Raw genomic sequence first — 26,405 nt, 5'->3', positions numbered from 1 at the left:
TAATGTGCCTCTCATTTTTCTGAGACTTTCCTTGTAACATTTGTAATCTTTCCTGTACTTCTTACAATATCCCCAGCTGTTCACTTCAAAAGCTGTAAAACCCTGTTCTCCTGCTGTTCAAGAAGCTACCCTTCAAAAAAATCCACAATTCACTGTCTCACCTTTCAGAGACTTCTAAAAAGAATGCTGATGATACTCCCATTAATAGCATTAGCATTGCTTGAAAGATCCGAGGTAATTTTCACTTGTGCCTTGTGACAGGACAAGGGGCAATGGATATAAACTCCAGCACAGGAGGTTCCACTTCAACGTGAGGAGGAACTTCTTCACTGTGAGGGTCACAGAGCCCTGGCACAGGCTGCCCAGAGAGGTTGTGGAGTCTGCTTCTCTGAAGACTTTCCAGACCCATCTGGATGTGTTCCTGTGCAACCTGTGCCAGATTCTATAGTCCTGCTCTGGCAGAGGGGGTGGGCTCGATCTCCAGAGGTCCCTTTCAACCCCTAACATCCTGTGATCCTGTGACTTTCAACCTCAGAATCCTTAGGAATCTTAAAATTTAACCCCACAGTTACTACAGAAATGTGTAAAGTACTTCTGGGGGACAGCTCATAGGAAGAGTCACAAGATCTGCAGTAACAATTATGCTCTTTGGCGATTTGAATCAGTTTTTAATGAGTCATGAGCAATGAGACACTTTGCACAGCAGCTTTTACACCTTTGGAGACTATGGTCCCAGAACTCAGTAGTCTGACATAAACCAGTAACTTCATAAATTCTTTCAAGCTGCTATTTCACTGCAGACATTATTGCACACTGCTTATTCCTGTGCATTACAACACTGGTACTGCACAGCCTAAACAGCTTATAAAAAGATAGTTTTTAATTTATTGTTTGTTTTTTTCTGGTACAAAGCTCTTCTAAATCCTAAATAATGCTTCTATGAAGAGCCTTCTCATCCTCTAACTGAAAGCATAAAAGCCTCCCTAAAACAAAACAAAGCAATACAAATAAAGGGGGCAGAAGCCCCATTTTCACATGCAAATGCTACCTGCCACAAAACAGTCTCTGCAGCCCATCAGTCACATTTTCTTCACTTCCAGCTAAGCAGCATCGGCAGTCAAGCTAAATCCATCAGCCAAACTACATTACAGGCCAGCAAATAAAAATTACTTTCTCCAGAAACCAAACAGCTCTCTCTACTGCATGGTTTTCCTCCTGCTCTGTCTGTGAAGGAGAGCAGGACTGTAACTGCTAGGGCTGCCACAGCTATTCTTACATACTAAAATTGTGAACATAACAACATAAAAATTCTCTCACAAAGTTTTATTTGAATCACTCAGTCAAAGTGAAAGGGGGGGGGGGGGGGGGGGGGGGGGCTGGAAATCAGCCTTTCAAAATTATACACTGTCTTTGGCAAGGAGAAAAACAGCTAAAGGGAACAATAAAACACTTTTATGACACTTTGCTCTCTCTCTTTTTTTTTTGGTATTAGATTTGTCCCTGGGCTATAAAAAAATGTAGCAGGTATGCTGTAAGAAACAGGAGTGATTCTTAAGAAACAGATTTTTGTTACAGAAGGCTTCTTTGTAAAGTTTTTAAATGAACTAAAAATTCTGGTAACCTAAGAAGAGATCTTAAAACCCCCACGTTGAGCTGCTGAGAAGCAGAAAGCAGATACATAGATCAAGCAAACTTTTATATTGAGCACACAGATGGAGATAAAAATCTAGGCACACTCCAGATAACACTCAGGGATAAAGTCTATGCACAGCTCTAAGGAGTTCTGGTTTGCATTCAGGCACATCAAATCACAGAAGCAAGCTGTGATTGTAGGGCAGAGCTCTTCCATACTACACCTGCCTTGCCTTACACAATCATTCAGTAAAAATCTAGACATTGGGTTTCAGCACTACATTAGTCTTTGCTATACTATAAACACACACATCAGACCTGATAAATAAAACCAAAACAGGGCTTTTATTTGCAGTCTTTACTCTTCTACCCATTTGCAAACAATAATGGCTATGTAGGAAGCCCACCAGCTGTGTGCACAAAAGTATTCAGCTCTCTCTCCTTTGCTGCCTCACAATCTCCACCACCATAAACATCACAGATTTATTTCTTCCTTGCATACCCCATTTTATTTTAGGCACTTATCTATTATTGTGGCAGATATTACAGAGATCCCTGAAGAGGGTACAGTCTCATACCACAGCATCATGAAGTTTCCGTTTTCCTCTGCAGCTTTTTCCTTCTACTGATCCCCCACGTTCATCCTTTCATTAAATGGAAATTCCTTTGCTGCAGCTGGAGAAGCACAAGCTGCAAACCTCTTACCCTTGCCCCATTCAGCAAACAACATGGAAATTCAGTAGTTCCACAACTAGATACTAGAGAAAGCACAAACTGATAGAAAAACAAAACCTACCAGTCACTAGCATGCACTGAAACCTTTACACACAATTATTGTTCTCATTTCACATTTACCAGTAAACACTTACTAATCACCCTGCTGATTAACTAAAGGTTAGCTAGAGGCTGACACAAAGAATTGTGTATCATCATCCCTCTAATGTGAAATTTACACATGATGTGCTAATGATCCATGTGGATTTCCAATGAGTGTTCTGACTACTCAGGATTGTATTTACTCCAACATTTCTTCCTTGCTGCTTTAGACTATAAAAGCTGAATATTGTCTCAGATGGAGGTTGTTATTACAAAACAGGGAGAATAGAATAGAATTAACCAGGTTAGAAAAGACCTTCAAGATCATTGAGTCCAACCTATCACCCAACACCATCTAATCAATTAAACCATGGCACCAAGTGCCTCATCCAATCCCCTCTTAAACACCTCCAGTGATGGTGACTCCACCACCTCCCTGGGCAGCACATTCCAATGGCCAATCTCTCTTTCTGTGAAGAACTTCTTCCTAACATCCAGCCTAAACCTCCCCTGACACAGCTAGAGACTGTGTCCTCTTGTTCTGGTGCTGCTTGCCTGGGAGAAGAGACCAACCCCCATCTGGCTACAACCTCCCTTTAGGTAGCTGTAGACAGCAAGAAGGTCTCCCCTGAGCCTCCTCTTCTCCAGGCTAAGCAACCCCAGCTCCCTCAGCCTCTCCTCACAGGGCTGTGCTCCAAACCTCTCACCAACTTTGTTGCCCTACTCTGGACATGTTTCAGCAACTCAACATCTTTCCTAAACTGAGGGGCCCAGAACTGGACACAGGACTCAAGGTGTGGCCTAACCAGTGCTGAGCACAGGGGGAGAATGACTTCCCTGCTCCTGCTGGCCACACTATTCCTGATAGAGGCCAGGATGCCACTGGCCTTCTTGGGCACACTGCTGGAGGCACTCCATCCTTTCCAAGTAAAGGACATGTTGGCACAAAGCAGGACCAGAAACTATGGTGCTTGCAATACTAGAGGGCACCTGCTGCCATGATAAAACTCATACCAAATATAGACTTCTTAATAAGTATCCATTTTTAGCACCAGCATCCTACATATGATAAAATTATATACTACCACTTGAGGTTGCATGCAACTCAGGCAAGTGGCAAGCAGCATATATTCTCCTTCAACTTACAAAGGCTTAACTACAATTGATGCCTTTGTAAAGTTGACAAAATTAATCATATCCTTAAGCATAATGTTCAAAAGAGTTTTAAATGGCAATGATGAAATACAAAAGGAGATGGTTCTGTTTTAGCTGTCAGCTAAAGCAGAACTGAGTGTATCAGCTGGAAAGCACCACATACAGGAATTCACAGGAAGTGAAAGTACAGCTCACAGAATCACAGAATGGTTTGACTTGGAATGGAGCTCCTAAGGTCATCTAGTCCAGCCTCCCTGCAGACAGCAGGGATACCTTCCACTAGATCAGCTTGCTCAGAGCCTTAGCCAGCCTGACCTTGAATATCTCCAGGGATGGGGCCTCAGCTACCTCCCTAGGCAGCCTGTTCCAGTGTACCTATCATTAACAATAACCTAGAAGTGAATAATTACAGAACTTGTCTTTCATCAACTTTGAAGCCCTCAGCTTTCTAATGCTTTTTAAGTAATGATGTTTTCAGTACTGCACTACATCAAACCAGGCCATCTGTTAAGAAGTATCATTAAGACAGCAAGCCCTCTGAGGGACAAAGGAGCAACATTTGCTGAGAGCTTAAGTACAGATGTTTCCAGAAACTGTTTGTTAAAAGAAATATTGATGTGTATATTCTTAGACCAGGATCTAGCAAGCAGTCTCAAATCATAGAATCATAGAATGGTTTGGGTTGGAAGGGACCTTTAAGATCTTCTAGCGCCCCTGCAACCATATGAATATGCTTGCAAGAGTTCAAGGTGTTAGTAAATATTTAACCATGTGTATCTATTAATATTTAATGCCCCTCCAATGGCATCTACAATGACACTGGAGATGTTTGGGTCTCAGTAACTATCTAAGCTTGGAAATGTCCAATGCTTATTTAGCACACTGACACACAAGTCCTGCTCTGAGAAGAACAGGCTCTCCTTAAGCTCAGATGAGACTCAGGACTAAGGGAGAGGTGTGGAACAGAGGTCCAGTATAGAGAGAGACAGGGAATGATTATTCTGATACCTTTCACCTAGCAGCTCACTGATACAAAGTATTTTGAGAGGAAAGCTTCCTCAGGCTCTCAAGCCTTATGACAGCTGCATTTTCCACCTTTTCCTCATTAGAGGGGATCTTTCTCAACTAAAATTTTAGCTGTGGCTTGTTCAGTCTGGTCCAGCATGCAACCAGGGCTCACCAGGGCTGAAATGCAACAAGCAAGAGGAACCTACATCTGAGCATCTCACTGCAAGGAAGAAACATTGGCTTCTAGGCTCCAGGTTTATTATTTCACTTCTGTTCTGTAACTGTTCAGCTTAACTCATAAAAGAGTCCTGAGAGAGTTGAGCTCCAAATCAGCCCCCATATACTGGAATCTTAACATTATTATTATTGTGATTTTTAAACAGAGAGTTTAAAAACCCATTTCCAGATCCCTGTATGTTCAGTGCAGTTCAAAGTTTAAGCAGCAAGCATTCTTAAAGACACACTTTCTTCTCCAACTCTTCCTTTTCTCCCTTCCCCTTTCCAATCCAGAGAAATTACAGTATCTCCCAAAGGGGTATCACAGCCTGGTTTGCCATGAAGGCTAATTATAGACTCAGGTTTATAGGTTTATAATATCTCACTTAAAAGGAATTACTCCTTCCAGTGTTTCCCCCCTCCCCTTGAATCAGCAACTTCTATTCCTTCCAAGCACGCACAGTCTCCAGCTTACCTCTGCAAACACTGCAGCATTGGTTCTCTGGAAGAACATGATCCTTTTCTGAGCAGTTCAATGGTGGACAAGTCTCTGTTACCTTTACTAAAACTCCATTCTGAAAATAAACAACATTATTTTAAAATGACATTGATGAAAACATCTGCAAAGGCAAGGATCACATCATTTGCCATTTATAGCTCTGGTAACCTCTAATAAAAATATAGGTAAACTGCAGGTAGCAAGTTACATTCATTCTTTAAGCTATAACACCAAAACTAAAATAACCTGTTTTGACATTTTTGTGCCCAGAATTGAAAGAAAAGGAGGGAGGAGGAGGAAGGAAGAGAAACCCATACCAAAAGAAGACAAAATGTCATGTTATTAAAGCACCATCCTCCTAATCTGAGGGACTTTGAACAGAGGCTATTGAAAATGCCTGTGTCTACTCTATGAAGAAATAACCCTATACAGCCAGCCCTTTACTAGCCAGAAGCTTGCTTTCATATCTACAAGACCATGTCAAAAGCCTAACTCAGGGGCCACAGCCAGTACAGACAAAACTCTCTGCTGGTAGCCTCACCAGCCATGCCACATGGATTCAGCTACATCACTGCAGGCTCCAGAATTAGCTCTCACAGCAGCAAGCTGCCCTACAGAGCCATGAACACTGAGATGCCTGCTGAGTCTACAAGGTGCAAACGATGCACAAGGCCAGCAGCTACCAAGGACTCACAAAGGTGAAGTGAAGCAGACCTAGGGCATGCAAAACTGACCCTCCTGCACTCACTGCTAGTCACTGCCCTTGAGATTGCAATCTTCACGCTAAGCAGGGCCAAGTAATTTTCTTCTCTCACTTCCCAACTGTCTTTACTGGCAAGCTGCATCACTTTCTGTCATGAAAAATTACATTAAAATCCCACAGCCATCAAGGCTTTTTGTTGGTGTTGTTTTTTCTTAAAAGCAGCTCCCTGCAGCATCACATAGAGCGTGCATCATCAACACAAGTGCCCACACGAGAACACTGAAGTTAATGGAAGTATTAGGTTTCCTTCTGATCTCACTTCCCTAAGTGAAAAGGGGGAATCTCCTATGGCTGCCTGTGCAACTGCAGCAGCAAAGGTGAGAAAAGAACCAGAGCCACTGAGCCGTCATTTACCATCATGTTATCAACCTACCAGCTGGAAAAGCTCCGCCTAGAATTCATCGCCTCTTCCAGCTCAGACAAGACAACTGCAGCAGAAAGGTTACAGTGTGTCAACATATGGACAAAAAGTGTTGACTGAGGGTATGTCTGGTCAAAAAGATGGCAAGAAAACAAGAGCTTGTGTGAAAGCCAAATCAGTGATCAGGCTGGGGGAGTTCAGCCTAGAGAAGAGAAGACTCGGGGGGAACCTTAGAGCTGCCTTCCAATACCTGAAGGGATGCTACAGGAAGGCTGCAGAGGGACTGTTCATAAGGATGTCTGTCATTAGGACAAGAGGGAATGGTTTGAAGCTGAGGGACAGTAGATTTAGACTGGATCTTAGGAAGAAGTTCTTCAGTACAAGGATGGAGATACCCTGGAATAAGCTGCCCAGGAAGGCTGCGGAATCCTCTTTCCTGGGGGCGCTCATGACCAGGCTGGATGAGGCCTTGAGCAGCCAAGACTAATTGAGGGGAGGTTGGAGTAGGTGATCTCTAAGGTCCCTTCCAACCTAAGCCATCCTACAATTCTATGATGAGTCAAAAAGCTAAAGCTAAATTCAATCCAAGCTCACACCTTTGGTAAATCATAAAGAGGCAAATCCTCCACAAAGAGAGAATTCCATTAATTTAGTGACAACAAGGTTTTATTTCCCTAAGTCATGCATTCAGGAGTTTCAATCTTGGGAGAACACAAACACATCTGTAATTAATTTTTAGAACAATTAGAATGTTTCCATGTTGAGTATTCTTTGGATTAAAATCAATTTGTTATAAACTAGTACAGAGCCAATTATAAGAATTATCATCATTAGATTCCCGATTTTATCCACTGAGATAAGCAAGACTTCACACTTCAGAATTATTGCTTCAGGCAGCCTTAGGAAAAATGCTAACTTTTTGTACTCAATTCACACATGTAGCCACAGAATCTGGGCAGAAATAGATATCAAGAAGACATTCCTCTGGAATAAATAGGTCAAGCTCCAACTGTGACATGCAGTCGACAGAGAATGAGATCTGGAGTCAAGCACTTACAAGAAGATAATTCAATTCCTTGTAATTACAAAGGTAAGTACATTAAAAAGATTGGCTATAAGCCTAATCAGTGATGTGCACTGAATATCTGACCCACAAACAGCTCATCTCACAGGATCAGCTTTGGAAAACAACAGCAAGATTTCAGATAAGGTTATTTTGGGTTTCTGTTGCCATTTGGGGTTCCCCCCCCCCCCCCCCCCCCCCCCCCCCCCCCCCCCCCGCCTCTTGTTTCAGCTGATACTAATCAGCTTTTCAGGAGAAAGTTCGAAATCCCATCCTTAGCTGTCACTCTTGGAACCATATTGTTCCCTATCTCAATGCAATAATCTCAGCCAAGCTTCCTGAAAGTCATTGGGAGTCCTGTCCATCCTTCTGGCATTTGTATGCCCACGGCCAGCAGTAATGAAGAGGAGTTTATTCGTGTACCCCTTACTGTCAAATGTGTCATCTGGTTATGGAAAGGCAACATGTTGTTCAGAGGCATTAGCCCAGAACTCAGCTGATCAGCAACAAACTCCCAATCCAGCCTAAGTTGTAGAACGCTTTCCACTGACTTCAGATGAGCGCTCCACCATGCTGGCGAAATCCACAAACCAGTAGACCCACTGGGAATGCAGAAAGGTGGAGTTTTCTGAAGAAGAAACATGCTCACATTTTCTAGAGGGACCACAAGAGGCTGGAGAAATGGGACAGCAGGAACCTCAAGGGTTTAACAAGCACAAAGCCCTGCACTTGAGAAGGAACAGCCCCGTGCACCAGTGCCAGAAAGCAGCTGTGCAGAGCAGAACCTGGGGGTGCTGGAAGACACCAAGTAGAAGATGAGCCAGCCATGCACTGCTGTGGCAAAAAAGTCACTTGGGCTGCATTAGGCCAAGTATTGCCAGAAGATCAAGGGAGATGATCCTTCCTCAGGCCACACTGACTACTGTGTTCAGTTTTGGGCCCCTCACTACAAGAAAGACATGGAAGTGCTGAAGCACCAGAGAAAGGCAACAAAGCTGGTGAAGGGTCTGGAGAACAAGCGCTGGCACAAGTTGCCCAGGGAGGTTGTGGAGATACTCACAAGCAATCTGGTCACAAACCTGGGCAACTGGCTCTAGGGGGTCCTGCTCAAGTAGGGTAGCTGGACAAGATGACCACCAGAGGTCCCTTCCAACCTGAACCATTCTGTGATTCTTAGAAACACTCATGCACTAAATTGTGTTATCTTGTCACTGTAAATTAATCTGGAGAGTGCTTGTGGGCAAGCTTCCAGCTGGGAATGGCTGTCCATCAGTAACATCTGTGCTTATGGTTAAGATGTGCATCATAAACACATTTTTAGTCTGGATTAGTTTTCAAGGCTGGGGGGGGACACACACACACAAAAAAACCCCAAGACACAACCTGCTCACAGCCTGATAAAGACAGTATCTCATCTGTATAGATCCATAAGTGACATTATTTTTGTTAGATGGGGGAAAAAAACCCACAAAAGTTAAAAGCCTCTTTAGCTTGGATCACTATGCAAAGAAGGAAATACTTATCTTCAAATAAAAACTGAATTGTGAAACTTCAACTTTATCTTTTTTGACACTACTCCATCTACAAACACATCCTCCTTTACAGACACAAGAGCTGCTTCCCAAGACTTTTAAGTCATTTTTATCAACAGCAATAAATTAGCACTTGACATGTACCCTCCAGTGCATTCCCTCATTGTTCAAAAGCTTTTCAGAGTTGATGTCTGTTTTTCAAATCAGGGAAATTAAACCATATTCAATTTTTCATAGTCCTGCCCCTACTACAAAGCTCTTCCTTTATCCATACAACACCTTGTCCACCAATAAGACAATGAAGGATAGAAAACAATGACAACAGCTACAGTTCAACTCATCACCATTCATCCTTCATCTAGGATGGAGGCAGTAAATAAGTACGTGATTTGTGTACAGCAATAAGAGGTCATGCTGGTGAAACGTGGCATGAACTTCCTGCCTGGAGACTCACTGAAAAGTCCTCACAAGTCAGAATGACAAGTTTTGGCAGTGAGGGTTGATGTCTTCTTGAAAGACTGCTGTGAAAATGGTTTTTTGTTGGGGTTTTTTTTGAGGCATGAACCCATTTTCTTTATGGTATCACATCCACACATCAAATACCTACCAATAACCTCCACTGAAATGTAAACAACACAAACTGCAATGTTACTGTATTTAGCATCACCATAACAATTTCCTTTAACAGTAAGTAAAAGATGAAAATTCCTCTCATTATGATTTTGGTCATTTCTGAAGTGACAGCTATTTGATGGTCAGTGTTTGCTTTCAACCTTCAGGAATGTATTATCATCCTCATGCATATATAAAGCTCTTATTTACAGCACAGTGAATTCCACAGGCATAATTCTGATCACTCCCTCTGGTGTCACTTCAGTGGGAAAATCCTCCTGTTCTCATCTTTTTCAGGCAGGCAGTTTCTCTCCCAAAGAACCATTCCACGTCATGTCATAAATAGCAGGCACCTTAGCCTGTCTTCAAGGCAGCCACCTTGCCCACAGATTTATATCTACAATGTTGAGTTCCCCTATATAGCTAAACATTACCAACAGCAAAGCAATTCTGCATAACAAGCTGCTTTCACAACATCTGCAACCAGTTATTGTCCATTTCCATTAGTGAACACAAAATTACTACTCTCTACACTCTGCTATAAGCATGACAATAAATAGATGATTGTAATCTTCCCCCCATGTTTTTCATAACTATTCCAGCACATTGATCTGTCAATAACATCTGTAAGCCTCCTCTTCACCACCCTCCCCCTCTCCACAAATTCAACAAGATGGAAAAACAAAAAATACTTTCAAATTACACATGAGAGCAAATGTGTTTTAAAATAGCTGTGCCTTTCTGAAGTGATAAATCATATTTAAAGCACACAACAAATACATCTCTCAGCAGAGCAAGGGGCCTTTTACAACCGTCTACTACTGCTCTCTCATCCTAAGGCTGGTCTTGATGACTGGCTTCTGCCACACTTAACATACCATGTAGCATTCTTATGTTCACTACCACCCTCTGGATGTTCCTATCATTTACCAGGGCTCTCAAATATTGACTGGAGTCATCCAGGTCTTAAGAAGTTGCCAAGAAAGATCCCAGTCCAGTCCAATACGTGGTAATTTACGTCAATTATTGTTGGGGCTAGTGTTACGCTGTGCTCCAAACCCCGCTTCACCCATCTCCATCAGCGGAGGTTTGAATGGGCAAAGACAAAGGCACAAAATTGCCTCTCAAGGTGAGAAATTGCCTTCCCCTTCGCCTGGGGACAGGTCCTGTTCTCCCACCAGGGTTGAGGTTCCTTCCCTGTGGGGAAGTCCTTTGGGGTTGGAAGCTGATGAAGTGGGGTGCTTAGAATAGAATAGAATAGAATAGACCAGACCAGACCAGACCAGGTTGGAAGAGACCTTCAAGATCATCGTGTCCAACCTATCATCCAACACCACCCAACCAACTAATCCATGCAACCAAGCACCCCATCAAGTCTCCTCCTGAACACCTCCAGTAATGGTGACTCCACCACATCCTCAGGCAGCCCATTCCAATGGGCAATCACTCTCTGTGTAAAACTTCCTCCTAACCGCCAGCCTAAACCTCCCCTGGCGCAGTTTGAGACTGTGTCCTCTTGTTCTGGTACTGGTTGCCTGGGAGAAGAGACCAACCTCTGCCTGTCTACAACCACCCTTCAGGTAGTTGTAGAGAGCAATAAGGTCACCCCTGAGTCTCCTCTTCTCCAGGCTAAGTAACCCCAGCTCCCTCAGTCTCTCCTCCTTTGTGCCCATTATACATTAGCCTTAGACTCCTTGTCTAGAAACATCTGAAGATGAGTGGCCAGAAAGCGATCGGGGCTCTCGCTCCTGCGCTCTTGTTCTCTCCACTCGGATCTGGCTTCTCCCCCGACCTGCCTGCTGCGGAGTGACCGTGCCTGCCTTGGGGTGACCCTGCCTGCCATGAAGCTGCGCCTTTCTAGCACCATTCAGACAGTGCTGCTGCTGCCGCTCACGAGTTTCCCCTTGTAGCAGCTGTGTCTAAGGACACTTTGATTCTGGTGGGTCCTTTTTCCTTTGGACGGTGCAGCGTTATCTACAAACTGGATTATAAAACCTGCAGTTCCTGGAGCCTGCCACCGATGAGACACCCAGGGACCATCTCCAAATTCCTGCTCCGTCCTCCTGAGTACAACCTGGCAATTCTCATCAGCTTTCCCAAGGCCCTGGCTTTGCATCTGATTTGTAAGTGAGGTAAAGCTATCTTGTGGCTTAGCCTTTTCCATTTTCTGAATCCTCTAAATTGTACCAAAGTTGCCCAGAAGCATCCTGGTAGAATTCACAGCCGAACAGAACCTGTAAATACTTCAACAAGTTTTATACAGAGTTTTGGGGCGGGGCTTTTGGGGGAAAATAAAGATAACTCTGTCTTTGCAATTCCCACCTCGTTAATTTGACCCAATCAAATCAGCTACATACAGCTTAAACAACACTAGGGAAAATCTAGAGTGACTCAAACAATATAAGCCAGGCCACTTCAAATTTTAGCAGCTTGACTGAAATCAGTAACCAGGTTAAGATGCTGCTGTCCTTTTCTAGAGTTCACAAAGGCAGACATGAAAGAAAACATCCCTCCCTCCAAGTCATTTTGCCCAGGGTGTTGGTACCCTGTAAGGGTCACATTCCTGCCTTGTTTTCACATTTGTGGTTCTCACAAAATTCAAGGTCACCTTTTCAAGGCAACAGATGTCACATTTGCATGAAGGAAGCCTAAAGAAATGCCCTAACTTGTCCTTGTCACTTTTGAACAGCACACAAGCATTCAAAGCCAGGAAAGGTTTATGGGGCTGAAACTTACTCGGCACTCCCTGCAGCTCTTGGTTAGCACTCGCTGGCCTTCTGCTAGCACTTTGCCTCCAAAGATACACTTTGCTGCAATTTGAGAGAAGAACAAAGATTAAAAAACAAACCAATTAAATCAATATTGAAGTCACAAACAAAGTCAAGATACAACAGAAGAGTAAAGAGAAGACTGAGAGGGGATATGATCAATATCTATCAATATCTGAGGGGTGGGTGCCAGGAGGAGAGGGCCAATCTCTTTTTGCTGGTGCACAGTAGTAAGACAAGGAACGATGGAGACAAACTTGAACATAGAAGGTTTCACCTCAACATGAGGAGAAACTTCTTTACAGTGAGGGTGCTGGAGCACTGGAACAGGCTGCCCAGAGAGGTTGTGAAAAGCCACCTGGATGCATTCCTGTGCGGACTACCCTAGGGGATCCTGCTTTTGGCGGGGGATTTGGACTGGATGATCTCTGGAGGTCCCTTCCAGCCTCTAACATTCTCTGATTCTGTATTTCCCACATGCTAAGAAAACAAATCTGAATACGATGCAAAATCTGCTGCATTTTGCTTTCATCAGAAGTCAGTGTTAAATGTATTTACAAAGCAGCTCACAACAAATTCATTTTAAGAGCAAGCAGCATCTATGCCCAAACTAAAGAGAAATAATAAGAGCATAAGACAAAATGCACTGGATCAAATTCATTAGTATTCAACAGAAAATATTTTCATTAGTGACATTCTGCAGATTAGCCACAGCGTTTGTGTTACTAGAGGTCTTCATGACTCACTGCGAGAACTGGAGACATTCATTAGCATGCTGTTCATCAAGGGAATAATATAAGCACAGATTTCAATTAAACTTTCACATTTTTTGTGGGCACAAAGGTGAACTCTTCAACTCGCTAGAGCACTGCAAAAATGGATTAGATGCAGCGACTGACTGTGTTGAATCAACAAACTGTAAATAACTATTGCAGAAAAAAGGCTCCTAAAGCGCACAGGAAATAAGCAGATTTCCCAGGAAACTGAAAGCTCCTACTACAAAATTGTGAAGTTTTGAGCCTTCTGAAGACAACCAGCTCCACAACCCCATCAACAGGCTACAACATGGGAGCGCTCGTTTGAAGGGAAAGTCAAGCAGCTTAGCTTAGGACGTTGTCACTATGAAGAAGGTGGCAACCTCCAGCAGGGCTACAGTGACAAACAACTCAGTCAAGTATTACCAAATCTAGCACCACCTTTTAGGAACAAGATGTCTACATTCCACTTCCAGAGGCGGCCAATAAATCCATTAATTAAAAGAGAAGCATTAGACTATGGCTATCTTGCACAAAACAAGTACCCATCACAAAATCACTCCACAGTACTAACAAGACCAATGCTAAATACTGATAAAATAACTTCTTGTGGTGTCTCGGCGCTCTGCTTGATCTGCCTGACCTCTGACACTGAACAAAGAGCTAAAAGGTATGATCCTGTGTTGCAACTGAGCAAAGCTCTCAAAGTTTCCTGAGTCAAGGCACATGCACAGTGAATAGAACAGAACAGAATAGAATTAACCAGGTTGAAAAAGACCTTCCAGATCATTGAGTCCAACCTATCACCCAACACCATCTAATCAACTAAACCATGGCACCAAGTGCCTCATTCAGTCTCTTCTTAAACACCTCCAGTGATGATGACTCCATCACCTCTCTGGGCAGCACATTCCAATGGCCAATCTCTCTTTCTATGAAGAACTTCTTCCTAACATCCAGCCTAAACGTCCCCTGGCAGTTTAAGACTGTGTCCTCTTGTTCTGGTGTTGGTTGCCTGGGAGAAGAGACTAACCCCTACCTGGCTACAACCTCCCTTCAGGTGTGGCCTAACCAGTGCTGAGTACAGGGCACAATGACCTCCCTGCTCCTGCTGGCCACACTATTCCTGATAGAGGCCAGGATGCCATTGGCCTTCTTGGCCACCTGGGCACACTGCTGGCTCATGTTCAGCCTACCATCAACCAATACCCCCAGGTCCCTTTCTGCGTGGCCACTCTCCAGCCACTCTGACCCCAGCCTGAAAGTGGAAGTGTTCCAAGTACTCATCTCCCAAAAAAGTGTCCCAGACTATCTAGTAACTGTTTTACCTCGATTTCTCTCCTGATTACCAAGGTAAAGGAACCAAGTATTTACAGGTATCTGTGTGTAACCCCTGTGGGTGATATCAATAGGAGTATTTCACAGCAGCAACTGTCACAGCTAGTTTGATTCCCAAATTTTAACTATAAATGTCTGCTAGATCAGTTTTCATAAACTTTCAGATGTATGTATTTGCTTCTAAGGACTTGAAACTCTTGAAACTGCTCATTTCTTGAAGAAAGAGCAAGATTTTCATCAGAACTGAGTTTTCATCAACAATGCTTTCTCCTTTTGGTATCCCAGTTTTCTTCGGTTTTCTAAAGCTGCCCTACTTTTTATGCCTGAGTGGTTGTGATCTTACTTACGAAGAGAACTCCAGCTCAGGAAGCTTTGTTTAAATTAAAAATCCCAGAATCTAGCTTTTGAAGATGATGAGTTTGAAAAATGTCCTTTTGCTTGCTGCCTCTTCTCCTGCCCTGACCGCTTGTAGCGAAAAGGATGGACAGAGCGGAAAGCAAGTTAATGCACAACTCAGAAAACATGAAGAGATTTTAAATGAAATTACAGGCTTTTGTCAAATATTAGTTGAAAGGCTAACAGAAGATGGCAGGGATCAAAACAGAACCGCCTCCTTTTTAAAACCCTTGACATATCAGACATTAGAACTACTTTGTTCGTTAACCCTCGGCTAAGACAGGAAGCTGTTCAATAATCCAGCCATTCAGTAATCCCTTGAGACAGCAAATTACAACTTGATGATTCTATCAGAGCTAAATAGGAAAAGCAGGGAGAAATTAACACCTGCAGTGCAGCTCTTTGGAAAGCCTCAGCAATTACTGCTATCTACCCAGAAGTGACTGACTGTGGCCCTAGCACATCATTCTGTCAAGGAGCTGGCATTTACAATCAATTTCAATCAACTTCCATACATCTCTTCCCATTGACTGACACGTTGAGTTCTTGTCAGAATAACAAGTCAAGTTTGTGCCAATCACTGACAAAAGGCAAGTTTCATTGTTCATCTTCCCATTACAAAGAACAGGAGCACAATTTACTCCTGGGGATGTAGGTTGAATCTACAATTTTGTGCCTCCCAACTCCTTTGTGTCAGTTGTTGACCGCTGTGTGTACAGGCATGTCAGCAAAGGAGCGTCGAGACAAGCATCCAGTTCCATGACAGAAATTTCTAGACTCACAATGTTACAAACAAAAATATTTTGAGGTGGAAAAAATACAGGGCAGCATGGCCACTTGACCATCCCTTTACATCTTCTAGTGAGCAGAATCTTCATGGCAACACGTAGCTGAGAACAAGGAGATGTCATGAGCAAACAAGAGTAAGTGCAAGAGCACAGCTAAAGAGGATTTGTGCATGGGACTAATGAATTCATGGACTGAAAAAAGATAACAGAATTGGGGGGGGGGGATAAAAAAAGACATTTTCCTAATAAATAATTCCATATTTCTGTCTTAATGAATCCCTGGAAAACTTAGGCACAAAGTTTCCAAATCTCCAAGATTTGGTGGGGGGAGGGAGGGAGATAACTCATGCATTCTCCCCCTGCACACCACGCTGGTTAGGCCACACCTTGAGTCCTGTGTCCAGTTCCGGGCCCCCCAGTTTAAGAATGATGTTGACTTGCTGGAAGGTGTCCAGAGAAGGGCAACAAGGCTGGGGAGGGGTCTGGAGCACAGCCCTGTGAAGAGAGACTGAGGGAGCTGGGGTTGCTTAGCCTGGAGTAGAGGAGGCTCAGGGGAGACCTTATTGCTCGCTACAACTACCTGAAGGGAGGTTGTAGCCAGATAGGGGTGGGTCTCTTCTTCCAGGCAAGCAGCACCAGAACAAGAGGACACAGTCTCAAGCTGCGCCAGGGGAGGTTTAGGCTGGATGTTAGGAAGAAATTCTTCATAGAGAGAGTGATTGCCCATTGGAATGGGCTGCCCGGGGAGGTGGTGGAGTCACCATCATTGGAGGTGTTTAGAAGGAGACTTAATGGGGTGCTTGGTGCCATGGTTTAGTTGATTAGATGGTGTTGGATGATGGGTTGGACATGATGATCTCGAAGGTCTCTTCCAACCTGGTTTATTCTATTCTGAAAGTAAGACTGTCATCAATAATCAGCTCCAGTTTCTGTATAGAAGTTGTCCTTGTCCCTGGTACTACTACTGTGGCACAGACATTGAATATTCCTTCTAAGAATGTCACTTTCACTTCCAGAAGGATCTGAAAGCTGACAATAACAATGATCTCAACATTGACTTTTTTCTTTTATTCTCCTCATGAATTTATTTGAAGTTAACTACACCAAACTATGACTCCACACAGTGATATTAACCAAGGGTCTGAAATTCCATCCTAGATAGGTTAAAAAAAAACAGAACAGCTCAGTTTATTGCTCATCTCTACAGAAAAGTTCAGACCATAGGATTGATGCTTGATGCTGAAGCCATGGAAGGCTTCCTAACCCCTAGCAAGTCTCTTCCAACCTGGTTAATTCTATTCTATTCAAGTGGATGAGTAATTAATTTTACACTGACAACAGGTGAAAAAAATGGAACACTTGTTCATTCCGTCTCCTTAAATCAAGTTTGCCAGAGTGCAAACCTGTTCAGGTAACTCCTGTTACCTGAATTACCAGGACCTAGGAAAGTCAAGTTTAACTCTGCTTAAAGGGAGTGAAACTAAAAGGTCTGTCCGGTGTACTCACCCTTGCATATTTTGCAGCACTGGCTTTCCACATGCACAGGGAGAGCATCAGGAGGACACTCAAGAGGGGGACAGGACATCCTTCGGCACTCCACAACTCCACTCTAAGCAAAGGATTTGAGACAGAACTCAGCTACAGCTGCTGTAATTAGTGAATATTTTATACAGTACACAGAAACCCAAAAACTATTTAGCAGCATCATGAATTGCAAAACCATCCTTGGGTAACAAGTTTCATTCTATCCAACCACAAACATGAATCAAAACGCATCTGAAGGCGAACCAATCTGTTTTGATACACATTACTGGGGTTACCCCACTTCCCCTGAGCAAAGCACCACGTGAAGGGGAAAACATAAGCCCATCTCTAGCAGAACACAAGCACCACTTTCTGCGGGCTGTGCCAATCATCTCTGAGATTTTTAACAATCAGTTTTCTATTTTCTTGAGCAAACAAAGACTCTCTTCAGATATTTATCAAATAATTTCAGCACGACAAGATTTACATACTAATTCTCTTCTGTTCCTTGCTTTTGCAGAGCGATAAACACGGAAAATACAATCTGCACGTTCCTCCCATGCAAGATGCAACTAAGCATCCATGAATACTATTAGGATAATGTTCCCTTTTTGCCAAACCTACTGCAGCAAAAACAATTCCAAACCAAACACAGCCAATGCCACACTTTCACCCCAAAACCATAAAGTCCTCGCAGATCTAATTAGAACAAATAAGCAAGCATTCTCCGGGGCAAGCAGATCTTATTCACGAAGGCTGCACATCAGCAATGACAAAGTTTTATTTATTTCAGCATCTCCCTCCCTATTGTTGATGCTAACACTAGATGCATACAAAACCCCACAATTCTCACATTATGTATTCAAGTACCTTTTTCACATTGTAATTAGGTCCCATTCCTTAAAGTCTTTAGAAATTCTTACTTTGCATGTGCAGTTCCTGCAGTGATCATCTTCAACCCATGAGTCTTTGTCTCTATAGATCAATCCATTTACTTGACAAGTCTTCTCACAATGACAGTCTTCCAACTGACTCAGTCTTGTTTCTGCATAATTTAACTATAAAGGAAAGTAATTTGATGAGATTTCTGCAACTCAAACATATGGATTTAAAATAGGCAAATATCAGAATGCAGTCTACTTATTTGTAGCTGAACCAAGTTGACTCCAACCTTTGAAAACCAGGATGTCACAAGCATAAACTAACCCTGCTCCTTGGACTTTGGAGTTGAGGCCCCATCCCTGGAGATGTTGAAAGTGAGGCTCAACAGGGCTCTGGGCAACCTGATCTAGTTGAGGATATCCCTGCTTACTGCAGAGGGGTTGGACTTGATGATCTTGGGAGGTCCCTTCCAAGCCAGACCATTCTATGATTCTATTCATGCTAACTGACAACGCTTCATGACTCCTGCAGTTGTACTGTAACAAACTCCACTAGGATCCTCTCAGAAATGTCCAGGCACTACCAAAAGTACACAAACTATAATTATTTTCTATTATTTATTTGTTCATCAACCTGATGACAAATCAAAAGAGCATAAAGATTGGCAGACTGACTTGTCCCAGTCAGTCCCAGCCCCATCTCTTCACTGTTAAGCATCACCCAGACTAATACTTTCTGACTTTTAGAAAGATCTTAGCCATATAACATTCAGGGAGATTTAGAGGGAAAGAAAACATTTTAATTTACTGTCCTATCAAATATTTCCAGACTCAGATAAATGGAGAAGCCACTTTCCTGGAGTAAGTCCTGGGCTGGTGGCTAGCTCGTAACACTCCTTGTTGTCCCCATTACCTCCTCAATTCCAATTACTGAAACGCGCTACCAAGTTCAGACTGATGGATCTCCTCCACATATCACATGAGCACAGTGGCAACTGCCACTGTTTCCTGATGACACTATGCAGGAAGAAGGAACAATGTTCATTCATGTAGCAGCAAAGGACAAGGCTTTCTTGAATCAGCCTCCCCTAAGCTTTATCACAGACCTGCCCTTCAATTCAAAGCAACATCTTCCATCCTCCAGAGAGGATCTGCCCCAGCTGTGCACATGTTGTACCCAGTGCCATCACCTCTAGACACCAAGAGATGACTTTCCCATTTACTAACACTAAAAATAAATAAATATACAGACTTAATGTTTAGAAGTAAATATGTGCTTCCTTCAGGCCCTAGAACTGTCCCTGCTCTGAAAATTGGCCTGGTGCCATCTGGATAAGAGTTTTTCCTGGTCTTTTAATTCACATTTGTCCTGTGCATTTAAGCCATCCCACTAAAGTCACTGCAAATAACAAGGCTGCCTAAATCTGGCACAAGACAAGATGAATGCCTACTCCACTCTGCTATAAATACGATGCCATTATCCTACATTATAAGTTGCTACATGTTAATAGTAGCAAATTTTACTCCAAAAAGGAATGCAGAGTGCTACAGCATTTTTTACATAATGCCATTTACCTGAATTTCATACATCTCCATTCCCTAAAATCCATTCACTTTCAGTGAAAGTACTTTAATATGTCTTTTTTTCATTCCTGCCAGTAAAAGAGCAAATTATTTAGGGGGAAGAAAGAAAATATATACTAGGCCTATTTCTATGTTGTGGTGGTGGTGGTTTTTTTTTCTCTGCAGTCCTCATGAGAGAAAGCCCTGAATAAAAGCTCCTTAATTCTTAAGTTGTTATTCTCAGATAACAGGGGTCTGATACTCATCTGCCCCAGAGGCAGCATGATTTGGTGACTTGAAAATGGGTTTTCACATCTTAGAGGCAAAACCATCCTCTTACTGAGCTGCTTGCTTCCAGCAGAAACCTTTTTTCAGGTCACTATATTTAGCCACTGTATTTACAGTACATAAAATGCATTCAGTTTTGTTAAGAGGGTGATTGATTGACTTGTCTTACACTCCTACTTCATTTACATATCTTGGTTTTGTTGGGTTTTGGTTTGGGTTTTTTTGGGGGGTTGTGTTTTGTTGGGGTTTTTGGTTGGTTGGGGTTTGCTTTGCTTTGCTTTGGTGTTTTTTCCACAGAATGTTAGGGGCTGGCAGGGACCTTGAAAGCTCATCCAGTCCAACATCCCTGCCACAGCAGGGTCACCTATACCAGATAACACAGGAACATATCCAGACAGATGTTGAATATCTTCAGAGAGGGAGACTCCACAACCCCCTGGGCAGTCTGTTCCAGTGTTTTGTCACCCTCACAGTGAAAAAATTCTCTCTCATGTTTCCATGGAACTTCCTATGCCTCACCTTCCACCATTACCCCTTATCCTGTCATTGGGCTTCACTGAGCAGAGCCTGGCTCCAACCCCTTGGCACTCACCCTTTACATCTTCATAAACATTAATGAGGTCACCCCTCAGTCTCCTCCTCTCCAAACTAAATAGCCCCCCCAGCTCCCTCAGACTCTCCTCATAAGGAAGGTGTTCCACTCCTACAAACTTATCAATGAATTTTAGCAGCATCTCTCAGGCATTGAACAAAAATCAGTCATTGCTATTGATTGAAAGTAGATGACCAGACCCTCTAAATGATGTGACATTGGCCACATGAAGGGCAAAAAAAACTGTCTTTCTCAGAGTACTGCACCTGTACAGTATCTTCAATCTTGAGAACCTTAGTTAAACTCAGAGCAGGATCACCTATACCAGATCACACAGGAACATACCCAGACAGGTCTTGAGTATCTCCAGAGAGGGAGACTCCACAATCCCCCTGGTTTATTTGCTGGGTTTGGGGGTGGGTTTTTTTTGGTTTCTTGGGGGTTTTGTTTGGTTTTTATTTTGGTTTTTGTTGTTCCAGGGGTGGGGGGGAGGGGGTTGTTGATATTTTTTGGTTGGTTGGGTTGGGGTTTTGCTGTTGTTTTGTTTGTCAATTAACATTCCCATATAAGTGGGCTATACAGATTTTTAAAGAGGAAGGACTTTGGAAACACCCAGATTTGAAAGTGGTACTTGGTACTGTGCTTTGTCACTCCTAGACATTGTTCCCTAGAACCAAAAGGAAATGCTAAGAGAATAAATATTTGCAACGTGTTAACTTCTGTCATTTGCATGCTAGCTCGTGTAACGAGCACACCTGAATACAAAGCACACTCTAGGGTGGGCCCATATTTTACCAGAAAGAAATTATACTCCACTCAAAGAAATGCAGGAGATGCCCAGATTGATTGCAGCTGAGCATTAAAGTTGCATGAATTATTTCAGCCATTATATTTAGAGAGGAGCTAACAGTATTCCAGCATGGCAGTTGGGCACGCTGAAATACTACGTGATCCTCTTCTCCCGCAGCAAATTCACCTTTTGGACAGATTTCTGACACTCTGATCTATGGTGTCTGGCTATCGAAGGACACAAGATTAAATCAATCAAGCATATATACTGGGAAGATTCAGAATTAATTCAAATAACAACAAAAATAAAAAGCCCTTTAAAAGCAGCATTTGTTCACCTCTAAAAGCTATGCCTTTACAAGACACAGGTAGGAAGAGGACATGACAGCAGTTAACTTGTTACAGAGAGGTCATGATCAAATGCTCCTGTACATTACTCCATGACAATCTGCTACAGAAAATGCCTTGCTGGGCCCCTTATACAGCCCCCATGTCCCATCCTGAGCCAGTGCTAGACTTATGGAACCCTAAGGCAAAGCCCAAGCAAGAGGCTCCTCTCTCCTCCTGCCTACCTACTGCGTAAGTTGCACTGATACCAAACTCACTGAAGCCTGAAGCCTCTGTCTGATGTTTTCTTCCCAGGCAAGCATTGGTCTGAGTCTTCATAGTTGAATGTTTCTATATAAACTGTATGTACACACTCATTGCAAACATTCACTGCTCTACTCATTGCAGTAATACAGCATTACAGCTGTAACCAAACACAAGCTGAGGAAGAAACTGAAATTGTAGATATAAGCAGAGCCTAAAAGCAACAACAGGACATCAAACCATGGGAACCACTTTTGCAAAGCATCATGTCCATGCTCCACAACTCTTGGTGCAGGACCAGAAGTTGGGGTTCAATGCCTAGCAACAGTAGCAAGCCAAGCTCTGACACACTCCCTGCTAAACAGGACTTCTGCAGATAGCTGCACTGCCCTCCTAAGCCTTGCCATACATCATCCCCATATGATATGCCTGGATTAATAGAATAGACCAGACCAGGTTGGAAGAGACCTTCGAGATAGAGTCCAACCTATCACCCAACACCATCTCATCAACTAAACCATGGCACCAAGCACCCCATCCAGTTTCTTCCTAAACACCTTCAGTGATGGTGACTCCACCACCTTCCTGGGCAGCACATCCCAATGGCCAATCACTCTTTCTATTAAGAACTTCTTCCTCACCTCCAGCCTAAACCTTGTTCTGGTGCTGCTTGCTTGGGAGAAGAGACCAACCTCCACCTGGCTACAACCTCCCTTAAGGTAGTTGTAGAGAGCAAGAAGGTCTCCCCTGAGCCTCCTCTTCTCCAGGCTAAGCAACCCCAGCTCCCTCAGCCTCTCCTCACAGGGCTGTGTTACAGACCCCTCCCCAGCTTCGTTGCCCTTCTCTGGACACCTTCCAGCATCTCAACATCTTTCCTAAACTGAGGGGCCCAAAACTGGACACAGGACTCAAGGTGTGGCCTAACCAGTGCTGAGCACAGGGCACAATGACTTTCCCTGCTCCTGCTGGCCACACTATTCCTGAGAGAGGCCAGGATACCATTGGCCTTCTTGGCCACCTGGGCACACTGCTGGCTCATGTTCAGCCTACTGTCAACCAGTACCTCCAGGACTCTTTCTGCCTGGCTGCTCTCCAGCCACTCTGACCCCAGCCTGTAGTGCTTTAATACCACTTTTGGCTATTGTGGCTAGGACTGAAAAGGCAGAGACAAAGCCTAATGCTTCCCTCAAGTCTCTCCATTTTTAACCAGCATTTGTCTAGCAAATTAACTTCCTTTCCTGCTGCATGTATTTTTTCCTGGACAACAATATTCCTCTAACAACTGCAACCAAACAGCCAGGGCACTGCTAGAACAGAAAAGAAACAAGCAATGAAAGATTATCCCAGCACCACTTTATGGAAGCACCGGGTCTTTGCAGCACAAATACTGAGTTATTTGCTTCCCCTCATAAACTACTTGCAAGCAAAAATATAATTAACAGCAGAGAAAGCAAGTTACTCAGTACAGTGCATAATTGGAACTTGCTCATACCACCAGCAGGGCTCAGAATAATTGCCTCTCTTTCACAGAGCAAGCAGCACACTGAACTAAAAGCTTCACATCTCACATTCAGAGTCAGCCTGTCCAAAGCATATCAGCTGAGTAAGTGGATTGTGGGAATAATGTGCACACTGACTAAAAACAAAGTTTCCTCTTCCCTTTTAGGAAGGAAAAGAACACCTAAAGGCAGTAGAGTAGCAGTAGAAGGCTTTTATGCTAGTAGTCACTATGCAAATCGTTTTGAAGTTCCTGTTCAGTAACTACATTGAGATTAAAGGCACCCACAGGTTGGTTGCAGTTACACTTCAATCTGTAAGTAATTAGCACCTAAGTGCTGTTCCAGATGAGACAATTAATTGCCTTTTACTACAAACCAGATGGTTCACCACGATGAACCTCAAAAAGTGTTCACAATTTGCCCTTTAACACACAACAGGGGTTCAGTCACCTCTAAAACACAGCTTCTTACCCCAAAACTTCACCACAGTCTTAGTTCACACACTGTGGTACTGTGGGAGCACACTCAAAAGAAGAATCCCAACATCCCCCTAGGGCCTACAGGTTCTCATTCATTTCAGTTTGCAGGAAGGAGACCACACCAGTCCTGAAGAATTCTCAGAACTTCCCACAGGCAGACACACATGCCCTGACAGCATCACAGGGTGAGGAAATTGTTGAGGGATTTCACTCCTTTGCTTCTGCATTTATCCCTCAGCATGAGAAGGGAAATCATGCTAAGGCTTCTTAGAAAAAAAATTAGACCCTGGGCATTTTGTGACTATCTTGCAAATAATAAAGGCAGACAATAGAAACTGTGTAAGGCTTAAGTCACATCCATGAAGCTGCACCAGTAAGTCTACTGCAGAGAGAGCTACTGGCAGATGGAGCAAAAAGATGGCCCTACCATGAAAATACTTCCATGTTGGTCTTAGCCCAGAAGGAAATGGACAACTGACAAAGAAGCTTAGGTACCTACTTTTGCAGTCATTTTGGCCAGGAGTTCTTGCAAATCCATGATTCCTTGCACCAGACTTAAGAAATCACTGCAGGTCGGGCACGCTCAATAAAGGAACAGGAAGAAGACATTGGAAAGAAGAGAAGGAGAGACACAAGAACCCATAAATAAGCCACAGCACATCGGATTTGGTTTGTCTGAACATAAAATGCTCTCTTGTGTGCACAGAATTACTGCCTTCTGGAAGCCAGCACATGCAAAACCAACAAGCCTGAAAATATTCTTTTTAAAACCAAGTGATTTTTATGAAGGGAAAAAAAAAACAAAACAGAAGTGTAAAATAGAGGATAAAGAAATTGCTACTTACTGCGATTCAGATTAGGACACTGCGTTATATATCCATTAGGGATGAAGATGACTTTCACATCTTGAATAACACCCTTTGTAAGAGAAGAGAAATCTGGTAATACAAATTGCAAGCATTCACTCAGACCTGAATGTGCTGCTTCACAAGTCACTTCTGAAGTGGATACCAAAAAAAACCCAACCAGCCTGACCGGCTCGCTCTTGTCAGGAGGAAAGCTGTATCTGGACAAAAGAGAATTCCTCCTCTTTTCCTGTCTGTCTGGATATTAATTTTCATAAAGCACAGAAATAATACTGCTTTGTCTTTTGGGAATCACCAAATATAAGCTGCTTAAGCATCTTAGAGTGGAATGAGAGTGGTAAAAAAAGGCAGGGAAATAATACACATCATTCAGGCCCATGACACACTCTTCCAAAAGACAACACAGCAATGCTCTTTAGTGATGCAGCCAAACAAGGCTGGGAAATCAAACCTTCTGAAAAGGGAAGCACATAGTGCAAGAGGTAAGTAAGAGCCTGCACTTCAGTTGTTTGGTTCAGTTTAGCCTTGCTAGCTTTGTATCTCAACAGGCAGCTTGTGTAATTGTGCCATCAGTTTGAATTAAATCCTCTCTCTAACCCTGACAGATGGAAAGATCCCCTGTGCAGGATTGGCAGAAATCAGGACTCCGAGGTCAGAGCCAGCTAGTGCAGGTTGTATGAGGCCAAGAAATCAAACCAGGCAGGACAGGAGAGAGGAAGGACCAAAGGTCCAGTGCCAGCTGCATCCCCTGTTGTCTTTGTCTTGCAAGGATATCCCTGCCAGAAGCAGCAGACACGAAAGGTTGCCCAATATCCCTGCACACCTGGGTCCTGTAGAACCCTAGAACCTTCAAACAGCCTAGAAAAAACTGAAGCTTGTCTCTAGATCTCTTCAGCCCAGTACAAAGCTCTTGCTTCATCTCTGACTGTGTAACATACTGGCTCCACAAGTTCCGCTCGTTTCAATAATGCTGTGGTCACTAAGGGAGAGGAGCAAGGGAAAAGCAAGGGACTTCTAGTGCCACTCTTTGTGCTTTCCCTGGCTGTTGATCAGATGTTGAGATATGGCTCTGCTTGCTCCCAGACACAGAAAAAATTATTTAATTTGAAAGGGAATTTATAATCACAGCAGTTATTATCTAATTAAACCCCTGCTTTGTAAGACTGTGCTCCACTTTTCAACTCAGTCGCAATAGAGTGAATGTTGCAGACTTAGGACACCATCCCTCCCTCAAAGAGTTGAGCCTCATCCATAAATAAAATATAGTCCTGAGATAGCCCCTGAAGCCTGGCAAGTACAGTAGCATTTAACATTTATGTGTTCATTTTCTAAACCAGCAGAAGGTAATCAGCAAGCATGGCTTCCTGCTTACTGCTTCATGATCAAATATTAAGTGAAAATATTAATAGACATAACCAGATCACACAGTCTTTCTTGCAGTACATACATTTATTAACCTTTTCATCTAGGAGAATAATAAAGCCATCACAATAATGAGAAGCAATACTGTCACTGGAAATGGAACATCCTGAAAGCCATTTTACATCCTTTCTGCCAGCAGCGAGAAATTAGGTGAGGCACAAAAATACATTTCAGTGCTTAAGCCTCTCCAGTGAAAAGCTCAACCAAGA

The 26,405-nt window shown here is 43.2% G+C and overlaps 1 protein-coding gene across 3 annotated transcripts in view; it reads right to left on the bottom strand.

Moving 5' to 3' along the window:
* Positions 1-26,405, bottom strand: part of NELL1 (neural EGFL like 1) — a 343,290-nt gene that overhangs the window by 243,218 nt on the left and 73,667 nt on the right. For all 3 annotated transcript variants that reach the window (XM_054171658.1, XM_054171659.1, XM_054171660.1), the window contains exons 6-11: positions 24,754-24,826; positions 24,408-24,490; positions 18,150-18,284; positions 17,209-17,311; positions 12,394-12,467; positions 5,303-5,402 (exon numbers count right to left, since the gene is read on the bottom strand). In XM_054171658.1, coding sequence (XP_054027633.1) covers positions 5,303-5,402; positions 12,394-12,467; positions 17,209-17,311; positions 18,150-18,284; positions 24,408-24,490; positions 24,754-24,826 — 568 coding nt within the window. The remainder of the gene's footprint in view (positions 1-5,302; positions 5,403-12,393; positions 12,468-17,208; positions 17,312-18,149; positions 18,285-24,407; positions 24,491-24,753; positions 24,827-26,405) is intronic.

The sequence above is a fragment of the Dryobates pubescens genome, chromosome 22, assembly GCF_014839835.1.
Source record: "Dryobates pubescens isolate bDryPub1 chromosome 22, bDryPub1.pri, whole genome shotgun sequence".
NCBI classification, from domain to species: Eukaryota; Metazoa; Chordata; class Aves; order Piciformes; family Picidae; genus Dryobates; species Dryobates pubescens.
This window is presented reverse-complemented; position numbering and strand designations above follow the sequence as displayed.